This window comes from Typopeltis vanoorti, chromosome 9 (assembly GCF_054136105.1).
Source record: "Typopeltis vanoorti isolate ZY-2024b chromosome 9, IOZ_Tvanoo_1.0, whole genome shotgun sequence".
In the NCBI taxonomy this organism is placed as follows: Eukaryota; Metazoa; Arthropoda; class Arachnida; order Uropygi; family Thelyphonidae; genus Typopeltis; species Typopeltis vanoorti.
The window spans coordinates 54,837,139-54,850,792 of NC_143557.1; the positions used below are offsets into that span (position 1 = coordinate 54,837,139).

The 13,654-nt window shown below is 36.0% G+C and overlaps 1 protein-coding gene across 1 annotated transcript in view; it reads right to left on the reverse strand.

Moving 5' to 3' along the window:
• LOC150103053 (phospholipid-transporting ATPase ABCA1-like) overlaps positions 1–13,654 on the reverse strand; it is an 859,669-nt gene that overhangs the window by 800,796 nt on the left and 45,219 nt on the right. The window contains exon 4 of the mRNA XM_090398068.1: positions 12,848–13,058. Within this exon, the coding sequence (XP_090254194.1) occupies positions 12,848–13,058 (211 nt within the window). The remainder of the gene's footprint in view (positions 1–12,847; positions 13,059–13,654) is intronic.

The window sequence follows — 13,654 nt, forward strand, 5'->3', positions numbered from 1 at the left end:
TCCAGAATCAGGGGAAAGACTAAAATGCCTCTCATCTGTAAAGAGCACATTAGCCCATTGGTATCTTGTTCAATTTTAAAGACCACTGAAAATGTGTTCTACGATGAACAGTGGATAAAAGGATGCAGACCGCAGGCCTTCGGGATATAGGTCTACTTGTAGCAGATGTCTTGCCACAGTTTGTCAAGATATCTGCATATATGTGCTTGAATGGAGCCAACTTGCAAGCTGACTTTGCATTGATTACGTTTTACTGTTATAACCAAAGATCTGCCTTCATGCACCATGGTAGAGTGAGGGCAACCACTTAACAAACATCTGGGGCACATTACATGGTTTGAAATGCTGCCCAGAGCCTAGATACAATGCCATGTGAGATTCCAAACTCTCTGGCAATATCAGTAATTCTGTGGCCTTCTCCAAGCTTTCCAATAATTCTTCCCAAAGTGAGATTATCTATATAATGTCCTCAAGACATTATAAGACATTCAAGTTTGCAACTTTATTCCTTCACAAAAAAGAGCATCCTTCAAATACAATTTGCTTAGCACAGCCTTTTACCTTTCATTCTGTTGAGTGCTACTATATGACCCCTTTGGGCATGATTCGAAAATTGAATGTTTACTCACTTTCTACTCAAAATCATCAGTTATACAAATTGATTCACAAACTAATTCATCTGAATTTGCAGCTGTAATCTTTAGAAATAGTGTTCGTCCTTAGGTTTTAGACACCGGTGTATATATAAAATCATCTATATCTCTGATTTGGTATTTCGATTCCATATAACAATTTGTCGATCCATTCCGATTTTCATCTATTGAAAAGATATGATGGAATTAAAGGTGTAAAAAATATATATATTTCCTTAACTCAGCTGTGGCTGGATGGAATTTACTAAAATGTAAAATTTAAGACATACATCAGACATAGTATGTATGATACAAAATGCTATCAATAATTTCATATTGGCCAAATGGAATTTTAATTAATATATTTGCTATTTAGGATCAGCATTAAAATTTTTCAAATGATTTTATTATTATTATTATTATTATTATTATTATTATTATTATTCAGGCCTCCATGGAGTCAAAAGATTCATCATGGGAGGTCCTAAGAAACATAAAGTCTATCAACTCATCGAGGGGAGGTCCCCCCCCCCCCAAGAAACACAAAGTTTATCATACCACGCCTTGATCTCCTTGACCGTTCTCACTCTCACCACTCCATCAGGCAATGCATTCCATGGTTCAACCACCCTCCATGCAAAGAAACCACTCCTCATCCTCTTGCAAAAAGTTTCCTTTCGTAACTTCCAGAGATGGCCTCTTGTCATCACTCCTTCCCGCTGTTCAACCAAGCAAAAGAGCTCCCCAGTGTCAACCCAGTAATCACTTCTCAACAGTTTAAAAGTCTCAATCATATCACCTCTCCTCCTTCTATCCACCAAACTCTGCAGTCCACATTCCCTCAACCGATCCTCATAATTAACATGGTACAGTCCTGAAACCATCTTTGTTATCCGCCTTTGTACCCTTTCCACAGTTAATTTATCCCCTTCAAATCCTGGGGACCAAATCTGAGAACAATAGTCCAAGTGTGGTGTGATCAGGGTCTTATACAACGGAATAATAACTGTTTTATCTCTGCAGGTCAGTGTCCTTCTCATTATTGCAGCAATCCTCTGTGTTACCTTCGCCACCTTTGCAATATGTCCCCTAAATTTCAGGTTTCTATCAATCATCAACCCCAGATCTCTTGCCTCCCCTACTTCCTCCAGTATAACTCCTCCCATAGAGTATGCAGTGTCCCATCGATGTTTCCCAAACCTCAAGACCTTACATTTTGCTGCATTAAACCATTTTGTATCTGGTATTGGGCTATTTATAATGGAAAAGCTAGGAAAAATTATTATATGCATACATAAAAATTGTATGCATAATGAATAAGCTAGACTTTTGTAAAATTATAGCATGCTCATTTCAAAATTTATTACAAAAAAGACATTTATAAAAATTGAGTGACAAATTCACTGAATTTTTACAAATGTCTTTTTATAAGAATTTTTGAAATGAACATACTAGAATTTTTTTGACAGTCATTAAATTTTTAAATATATATTTTTGTAGGAATTCGTTTTGAACTATGTAAATCATAAGACATCATAACAGTTCTCAAACAACCAATGGAAATAATGAAAATAAATTGCCCTGAACAATTTCAAACTATATTATATGTAAACAATTATTAGAAGCTGAAGCATAATGTTTATTTGAGCATATGTAACAGTTTCACGGTTAAACTTACATTACATTCAAGACTGCTTGATGAAAGATTCTCCTCACTCACCTTGTTTATCCATTTTTGTTTACAAAATGAACTGATTTGATCATAGTAATATTTTTCCCCCAATTAGAATTGTACTATTTTTATTAGCAAATGATTTGAAATTATAATAATTTTTCCATCACTTGATGAAATGTAATGAAATTTGGTATTTAGGATCACTGTGAAAAGAGTGTTGTTTCAATTGACCTATGAATGTGTTCTAGGGCAGTGATTTAAATGTTGAACAAGGTCAAGAAAAGGACTGAATGATGAATATTTTTAATTCCATTTTTATTAGAAAAATGATTTATTATTATTATAATTATTTTCTCATACATCTCCAAGAAGTCAAAGACTCATCATGGAAGAAAACATGTACAAATCATTATTCACTAAAAACCTATCATACTTCTCCTTGAACTCATTACTGACAAAGCATTAACAATGCGTCTGGCAACCAATCCACCATTTACCAAACTCCAAATCTAGCCCTTACAGCCTTGCTGACCACACCCTTAGATCATTTTCAAAGTTGATCCCATGTTCTCTCAATCCTGCCATGTACTGAAAATAAGTCTTCTGTGTCAGTCCTATTTATTAAAAATTTATATGTTCTGTCACAGCATTTCTCAACCTTTCTAAGGCCAAGGACCAGTAAAATGCTGAAGAAGCTGGGGGAGGGGAGGTACGATCCGCCCTGGGCGGCACTTTTTTGGCGTTTAAGAAATCTTGCCATCTTGCCTTACTGTCTATAAAACAGCAACTGAGTGATGAAATTGACTTCGACAATGTCATCAACAATTTTGCGAACAGAAAAGCAAGAAAAATAACATTTTAGAATGTTGGAATTAAAGTTTTACTTCAAAAATAAACATTGTGTTTTTATTTCCCTATAAGTCATTTTGACTTTTTGTAATTTTTTTTAAAGACCTAAGTAGGAATTACCAAATTTCGGAAAAACTGTGCCATTTATAACATAATAAACCTAAAAGCATGTTTTGAATACATATGGAAACATAATTAATTAAATTGGAAGTAAACGATTAAAAGTGTATCATCATTGAAGAAAGTTTTAATTTTTATTAAACAGATAAATAATATGATCTAATTATGTTACTACTTACTTTTAACGAGATGGTTAAGCTTCTTAGCCATTGCAGAGTTGCTGGATATCTGGCTCAATATTGGTCATATTCAGTCGAAGATCGGCACACACACACGAAGAGGATTTCTGTATTTTGTTTTTATTTGAAGAAGCGATGAACATCCTTTCTCACAAAGATAGGTTGTAGAGAACTGCATGACGATTTTCAACACTTCTTCAGATAATTCGGGAAATTCACTTCTCACTGAAGGCGAGATCCAAAATCGAGCCAAACCATGATCACGGAATTGCATTTCATGTCAACTGTCACTTGAAAAATTAACTGTTCTTTTTTCGATAACGAAAGGTCGTACTCATGACTGGAAGCCTGAAATTGATTGCGAACCCACAGAAATTTCTTATAAAAGTTATTCAGAAAATATGTTTCAAAATTCTGTTTCAGATTTTTGAGGTGGTCACAAATCCTTTCCAGAAACTCAGAATCAACAAAAATATCATTTTCCAATAAAATGGATTTCTATGTTAGAAAAGGTGCAAATTGTCTGTCTTTTACATAATTAATCCATAAAACCAGTTTTTTCTCAAATATCTTTATTTTGTAGAATGCATCAAGAACAGTTAAAGAATTTCCCTGAAAGAAGAGATTTAGTTCATTTAATTTCGAAAAAATGTCTGAAAGATAGGATAGTGCTGATAACCATGCTTCATCAACAAGGAGTGATGCAAAATCAGAATTATGTTCATTTACAAATAATAAAACTTTGTGCCTTAATTGAAATAACCTTGTTAGTACTTTGCCTCTGGAAAGCCAGCAAATTTCAGAATGAAGCAAAATTTGTATATATTCACTGCCCATTTCGCTGCAGAGTACTGAAAATAATCTGTTATTTAACAGTCAAGCTTTAATAAAATTAACTAGCTTTACAGCATTATATAACACAGTTTTAAATTCCGGTGGCAATCCTTTGGAGGTTAACGCTTCCCTATATATGAAACAAAGTACTAAATTTATATCCGGAGCTACTTCCTTGACCACAGAAACAACCTCACTATGCCTACCTGTAAGGACACAAGCTCCATCTGTACAGAAGTCTATACATTTTTCCCACTGGATCTCTACGTGCATTATGTAATTATTGAGTGTGAAATATTTCTTCTTGAGTTGTTCGGGATGGCAAAGTTCTACAAAACAGAATATCATTATGAATGTTGTTATCATGCGCATATCTTACGTAGCATATTAACTGTGAATCACTTATAACATCAGTAGTCTCGTCTATTTGCAACACATAATAAGGGCTCTTCTTAACTCTTTCGATTAAGTGAGATTCTACGTCACTTGCCATATCATTAATTCTGCGACCGACAGTGTCATTTGAAAGAGGAATCAAATCAACATCTTTTAGTAACTTGTTGCCAAACATCATTTTTGCCACATCTTTTATAGCTGGAAGTAGCAAATTTTCCCTGATAGAATGAGGTTTCCCTGTTTTCCCTATGCGCAAACTTAAGAGATAGGATGCTTCCAGTGCCTTGCTATTAATGGAACCCATGGCCGAAACTATATCTTTCCGATGGTTTTTCTCATTCACTAGCGGACTACATGCTGTGTAGTGTTTGTTGAGAGCTCCTGAACAGATAAGTGTCATTTTGAGTAATAATTGGTGAATTTGCATTGTATTTACATAGTATTGTTTACTTTTCATATTTTAGAGTGTCTGGGTGATTTTGGGGTGTTTTGCAAGTATTTTAAATAGTAAATTGATAGATACGATCATCTGTACACATGGCCCCCATAAAAAGGAATACAACAAAGATGGCATCCAGGTTGCCATCTTTGTCTAAAAATTTTAATTTAAAGGATTTAATTCAGTGTACCATTTGCAAAATGTATGCATTGAGGAGAGTGGTTGGAGTCTGTTAAACAACGATAGTGGAGTGAATGTGTGCAGAAAGTGTAAAGAATGCGAGGATTTAAAGAGTGTTTCAGGTTGTGAGAGTGATATCGTCATTGAAAGTGAGAATCTAGAAAATACTGATATGTGAGGTATGAATAGTGATGTTTGCGAGGTAGTACCAGATAGCTGTGAGAGTGGCGTTGAAAGTGAGAATAAAGGTAAACATACAGAACGAACGAATGAATTATCAGAGAATAAAAATGATGAGACTGATGCAATGAGTGAGATCTCTCAGTTACGCGGAGCGATACATACGCAAATTGGCAGCTGGAGCATTGCCAAAAATGTTTACCGAGAGTAACGACTGATAAACGGCAAAAGTATGATAGAAAAAATAAGAGTATGATAGTGACTGTAAACAAAATGAAAGAGCGAGTGTTGTATGTACATTCCTTAGTAAGAGGTGTGTTAGTTGAGAGTTTAACAAAATCGTACCAACCTGGTGCGAACATTAAGGATGTAAGCGAGTCAATTAGAATGCAAAAGTAGCAAGTGAAAGAATTGAGAGTGGTAGCAGGTCAAATGATTCGAAAGGAGACAAAATGGCTATGAGTGAGGATGTGAAGGAATTGCTTGGGGTAGCAAAAGAGAAGAGTGAGAAAGTTAGGATGGTGAGTCTGTTGCTGTGGTATGACAGTGAAGAGTATAGAAGGAGGGCCATAATTGCATATGACTTTATGCGTGAATTATGCAGGACGAGTGGTGTGAAATTTGTGGACGTGTGGAGTGAATTCAATGGGCGAAAGGATTTCTATAAGATGGATGGTTTACATTTGAATGGATTTGGTGTATGGAGACTTGAAAAGGTGCTGTTGAATTTAGTGGAAGTGGATGTGCAGAATCAGGGAAACTAGAGTTATTAGAGGGGGGGGGAGTAGATATGCAGATTTTAGAGAGACAGTTGAGTGTATGAATATGTGTAAAATGCCTAAGCAAGTACGAAAGACTATGAATCAGAATAGGATAGTTAGTATAAGGCATCAAAATAGGGATGGGACAAATGGGCTTCTGCAATTCATGTATACTAATACCAGAAGTATTAGGAACAAGAAGGAAGAATTTTTGGCCTTGGTTGGCACTTCCAGGAAACAGGTTATTGGCATTAGTGAATATGACTGACAGAAGATTATATAGCTAGTGAGATTGAATGTGAGGGGATATGGTATGCTCAGGAGTGACAGGGAGAATAAAATTGGGGAGGAGTGTTATTGATGATAGCTGATGAGCTACAGCCAAGGAGAATAGAAGTGGAACTGCAGGATAGAGAAAAGAGCACATTTGAGTCTATTTGGTGTGAGATTGAAACTAGCAGAACAAAATACACAGTTGGGAGCTGCTATAGACCAGGTGATGGAATAGATGGTGGAGATAATGTATAAGCAAATAGAAGAAATGAGTGGAAGGAAGGTAATTATTATGGGTAATTTCAACTATGGTAACATTGATTAGAAGGAGGAGAGGACATATGGGAGGAAGGAATTGGATTTTATGCAGTTATTAAGGGATATCTATCTGCGACAGCATGTAATGGAAAATACTAGGGGTCAGAGAGTGCTTGACCTAGTAATTGCATCTGAGAATTTGGCTGTAACGAATATGACTAAGTTGCCACCAATTGATGAGAGTGATCATAGGGTCTTGACTTGGGAGGTGGCTAAAGGTGTGGAATTTACAAGTAAGATAGGGTTCATGTGGAATTATCAGGCTGGTAATATGACAAGCTTAGGAGTTTGATTGGTTCAGTGCAATGGCATGTAAAACTGCAAGGGCAAGATGTTGATAGTGCATGGAAGACGGTTAGGAAGTGTTTGCATGAGGCAATGGCTGACTGTATACCTAGAATCCAAATAATAAATCAAGTAGGGGTTAAATGGATGAATAACACCATTAAGCTTGAGCTGCAAAAAAAAAAAAGAAATAACTATGGAGGGAATTTAAGGAGAAAGGTGGCCGGTAGGCACATGAATGGTATAAAGCGCAGGCCATAAGGGTAACTAGTGTGGTAAGAAAAGCAAAAACGGATTATGAAAGAACATTAGTCATACAGGCTAAAAGAATCCCAAACAGTTTTTTCGATATGTTGCAAGTAAAAGAAAAAATGTATATGACAGAATGATTTAAAGAATGCCGATCGTAGGGAGGTAACCAAATCAGTTGTCAGTTGATATAGTTAAATTACTGAGCGAGCACTTTGCAAGAATATATCATCCAGGTGGTGACATTGCAGGAATGAATGAACCAATAGATTATATGGGAATTGTGGTGAATGAAGTGGATGTGAGTAGTCTATTACAAAACCTCAATGTCAATACATCTGTGGGATTGGATGGTATACCAGCTCATGTCGTATGTGAAGCGACTAAAGAATTGTCAGTGCCCTTGACCATTTTGTTTAACTTGAGTCTCAGGTCTGGGTTAGTCCCAAGGGGGTGGAAAGAGGGGAAAAAATTCCACTGCATAAAGGAGGTTGTGGGTTGCAGAAATTGGTTGATAGGCTTAAAAGGGGTGATATGATTGAGACATTCAAATTACTGAAGGGTTTCTATAAGATTAATTCAGAAGATATTTTTGAGAATAGGACTGGTAGTGGGAGGACTAGGGTCCATACATGGAAGCTGGGCAAGAATGTGGTTAGCAAGGGTGTTAGAGCTAGGTGTTTTACTTGGACAGTGGTGAATGAATGGAATAAGCTGCCAGAGTCTGTTGTGGGTGTTATGCCTGTGAATGAGTTCAAGGCGAGGTATGATATACGAATAACTATTCAACATACTGTGTGAATGTCGAATAGTTGTTCTTGACATGATGTTGGGGTCTCCCTCGATGAGTCTGTCGACTTCTTGGAGTTCCCCGAAATATATAATAATAATGATTTAATGTCCCTAAGCATCGCTAAAAAAATTCAATTGGCTTATTTTTCACATCATAATGTTTAGTTTCTAAATGTCGTCGAAGTTTCATAGGCTTCATGCACTTGTTCGACAACACTTCATAACACAAAACACATTGAGGTTTCTGTTCACTTTCATCTCCACACCAAGCAAACCTGAATTCCAAATATGAACTGTTATATTTCCTTCTGTATTTTTTCTTTGAACTGCTTGTTTCTTCTTCTTTAATAGTATCAGATGTACTCACTGTTACAACACTTGTATCACAATTAGGGTTAGCATCACCTGTTTCATTTGCCCTTCTTTTCAAAGTCCTAGTTCTAAGCACTTTTCCATTATTAAAAAACGTTTCTGAAAAATATATAAATATATAATACTGGGGTTAACTCAGGACACACTTTGTCCAAGTATCACTTAGCACTTCTCAAGATATACTGAGCCTTGGTTGAAGGAGGGAAACCTTCAATAATAAAAATCAATAAACAACAAGCCATTGGTTGAAATGTGGATAACACGTGTTCATTTCAAATCTGATAAAAACAGCAAGGGAAGATGGAAGCAATAAAACTATATTATTGGTCACTTCACCCCTCTTTTATTATTGTCATTCTGCCACTACAAATTTAGCGGCAGAATGACGAAAAATAAAAAAGGATGAAGTGAAGAAAAATATAGTTTTATTGCTTCCATCTTTGAACATTCTGATGATATTTGTTATTGTTTTTTTAGTCTCCATTTGATTTCAATAATTTTTACTTACTTATTCAATTTTAATTTGTTTAGATTATTAAAAAATATATATTTATTTAATTAATTTAAGTCTGCCTGCAGACCACTGAAAGTTTATTTTTCACTTGGTTAAAGTGTGAGCAAACAAACTTTATCCAAGTGTGAGCAAACAAAGTTTGCACCTGAAAGTATCTTCAGGACTGGGGTAAGGGTTTGCTCACACTTGGATAAAGGATTAAACTAAATTTGTTATACTCAAACTAAGTGAAAAATAAACTTTCAACATCTTTCTCTAAATCCAGAGTAATTTATTAAAAAAGGGTAGCACACCATTTGGCAACTCCTATAGGTGGAGATGACCTGCTAATGCTTCTGCCTGGTATCTCCACTTGGGCCTGGCTCTCACTGAAGAGACCTCAATAAAGGTCGAAACTAGTCTGGGTAGTGGCCCCTCCCTTAATGCATAACATTATACACATTCACAAGGAGATGTGTTTTGCATTATGGGAGATACTGAGATAGGAGTGTTGGTAGCTTGCTCCACCTTTGCAAGGAGTGCCCTGGTGTTGTACCACCTTACCCCAGTCCTGAAGATACTTTCAGGTGCAAACTTTGTTTGCTCACACTTGGATAAAGGATTAAACTAAATTTATTATACTGCCTGCAGACCACCTGTCCCATCGTCACAGACCACAGGTTGAGAAACATTGTTCTATCATATCTCCTCTTTGTATCATATCTCACTGGTCTTTATAGCCACAGACCAACAATCTCTTCATAGAGAGCATTCTATGAAGAGACTTATAAAGAGGAATGATAACTTCCCTACCCATCCTTGTCAGTGTGTTTTTTTAAAATCCAATAATCTGATGAGCTGTTCTGACTACCATTAAAATGTCCAAAATATCCCCAACCTCATCAATTTCCTGTAGACCAGCAACCAGTGTAGTATGTAGATTGTGATCTCTTCTTCCCAAAGTTAGCCTTTGGAAAAAGAGATTCTGGTAGCCTCTTTCCTTTGACCATATTGGCAGTCTACTGAAATCATCTCTCTCTCTCTCTCTCTCTCATCTTGTAAAATCTCTATACATCTTTATTAACTATCAATCTTTTCAGTTTTGTGTCAGTAGTAAATATGTGTTAATGTTTGTGTCACTAGTAAACAACTGGATATTTCCATTTAAATTATTTCCTATATCATTAATGTACAAATTAAATAATACCAGTCCAAGAACAGATCCTGTGGTAAACAACTAGTTACCCATCTTCTCCTGGATTCAATTCCTCCATATACTACTATTTGATTTCTGTCCATCAACAACTCTCTCATCCATATCATCAGCTTTGTATCCAACTCTATTTTCTTTAGATCATGATACAAAGTGCCATGTAATATTCTGTTAAAAGCCTTATCATAGTCTATAACAGGGGTTCCCAACCCTATGCCTGGGGAACTATGGCGCCCGTTAACCAATTTGTGTGTGCCTGCCGCTGTTCAACGGTGTGCCGTATAGTTTGAAATAATCACGCAACAATTCATGGCATGCTATATGATGCATGCATTAATGACACATGACCAGTATTAAACGCATACAATGTAAAGTAGATGCGCATTCAAAGTTGTTCATTCCAGTTTAAGAACAGGAATATCATCATATTCTCCTAATTATGAAGCACTGGCCAATGAAATGCAATGCCAAAGATCACACTAACTTGCATATATATATTTAAATTTTTATGTAATGTAAACTTTTAAGTAATAAAACATTTGATTATAATGTAAACTTTGTATGTATTCATTTAACAAAAGAATTCAAAAAATTTGCTTGAAAAAATAGATGGTGCCCGTCGCCCTACCGGTATTTTAGAATGTGCTCTAGGAAACAAAAAGGTTGGGAACCCCTGGTCTAGAAGTATCAATGAGTAGCCATTTCCTTTATCCAACTCGGTTGTCTATTTATTATTGTAAAAAATGAGCAAATTACTAAGGCAAAACTTAACTTTTCCAAAATCATGTTGTCCCCCATAGAGTATCACATTCCTGTCTACTCATTCTTCAATTCTGATTTTTTTGCAACTTCACCAATAACTTAACCACCACTCCTAATATATTGATAAGTCTATAATTTGCTAACTTTTGTCTTGCCGCCTCCTTTATGTAACAAAACTATTTTTCCTTCCATCATTTTTTGGCACTTGCCCAGAGCTGGGATTTGAACACCTTCTTCAGAGGTGCTGCCATTTCCCTTGAACATTTTTGTAATATCATCATCATCATCATCATCATCATTATTATTATTATTATAGGCTACTCTATGGAGTACTTAGACTCATCAAGAAAGGCCTTAAATATCATGACAAGCACTATCCAATATTTATGCATTATCTATCATACTTCGCTTTGAACTCATTCACAGTCGTGGCAACCACAACAGACTCCAGCAACCCATTCCACTCATTTCCACTCTCCAACCAAAAAATCTAGTCCTGACACTCCTGCTAACTACACTCTTACTCAGTTTCCAAGGATGGCCCTAGTTTTCCCACCACCAGACCTGTTCTGAAAACTTTCCTTTATATTAATCTTGTAAAAACTCTTCAATAATTTGTATTTCTCAATAATATCATCCCTTTTCCATCTGTCGACCAATTCCTGTAACCCACAAATTTTTGACCTGTCCTCATAAGGTTCATTCCACAGATCTACTACCATCTTGGTTCCTCACCTTTGGATCCTCTCCACCTCTTCTTTCCCAAGAAACTCAGGTTACCAGATTTGTGCACAAGTCAAGATGGAGTCTACCAAGGCTCTATATAGAGGTATAATAATTTGTTTGTCTCTGCTCATCAAGGTATTCTTCAGTAACCAAATAATCTGATGATCTGCTTTAGCCACTTTTGCAATAAACTTTAACTCCCTATCCACTAACATCCCAAAATCCTTGATGTCATCAATTTTCTGGAGTGCAGTTGAATCAATGTGATACACAGCTGGTAATCTTTTTACCCCCAAAATGCATAATATTGCACTTTGCCACATCCATTCTCCTTTGCCCAGTCTATCGAAATCACCCTGCAAAATGTTAATAACATCTTTATTAACTATTGTTGCTCTACTCAATCTTGCATCATTGGTAAACAATTCAATAGTTCCTCTCAGATCCTTTCCTATATCATCAATGTACAAATTGAATAGTAGTGACCCAAGAACAGTCCTGTGGCACACCACTAGACACAGGCCTTCTACTGGACTCTACTCCTCACTAAACTACTCTCTGATATCTCTCCATCAAACACCCTCTTATCCATTTCACAAACTCTATATCCATCTCCATGTCCTGCAATTTATTAATTAGAATTCCATGTGGTATCCTGTCAAATGCTTTTGCAAAGTCTAACAGTGTCCCTGTAAACCCATTACCTTTATCCAACTCAGTTGTCACTGTATTATAAAGCATGAGCAAGTTACTGAGATATGACCTACCCTTCACAAAACCATGCCCCCCCCTCCATATAGCATCCCCTTTCTGTCTATTGAGCCCTGTCTCTTGCTCTTGACCAACTTGTCCAGCACCCGACTACAATTCCTGATATGCTGACCAGGTGGTAATTTCCTATATCAGCCTTGGAGCTTCCTTTATGCATGGAACTATTTGTGGGTAGGATTTAAATAAAAATACAGTACAATATTTAAATATATTATTAAACTTTTTTAAAATTTTATTGCTAATAGTTTAAACAGTACATAATCACAGTGGCTATCTTTCAAGAGCAAAATTTCAAAGATATACTCTTCTGTAAACTAAATTAAATGACATTAAATTTTTGAGACTTACTTGCAAGCATTTGGATACCACCAGCACTAACATTTAACTGTACAAGATTTTCTTTAACTTGTGGATCCAAGGATGCAGTCATAGCAGATACAAGATATCGAATTTCAGGCATTACTTCTGGTGCAGACTTCAGAGTGTCAACAGCTTTAATTGCTTCATTCCAGCTTAAACCTGCAGTGCTTAATATTCCATCTATTCCTAATTCTCCAAACTAAGCAAATTAAAATTTTTAAAAAATAAAATAAAAAAACGATGGTTGTGGATGAATAACAATAATCATTTATATTCATAAATTATGGTAGACAGGTTTATGGTGATTTGAAGCTGTTATTTTTCAGGAAATAACACTCTATATTAAATAAAATATAATCATAAAATAATATAATTAAAATATTAATTATAATAACTTTAATCCTTTCCTATATTTTGGCAATGTTACATTGACATCATCAGGGATCACAAAAACAATGATCTGTGCATGTAGGCACTAATACTTGGCAAATGAGGCTGATGATCTGAGGATGAGTGCTTCCCAAATTTGGGACAGTCTCATGCACCCAAATTTGTTGAAATTTGGAAAGTTTCTCAGGGCTAAAGCAGATTCCAGGAATTTCAGCATATCCTGTGGTGGGTGTCCAAAGCATGGTCAGCAAGCGCTGAGTGGCTGTAATGGTGGAACCGGATATAGTCCTTGTGTTCAGAAATTTTGATATTGGCTCACCTGCCTGTTTGGCCATAGTAGAACAGTTTGGAACTGCAAGGGACCTGGTGGGTCTAGGACAAGGATTACCAATCTTTTTGAGCTCC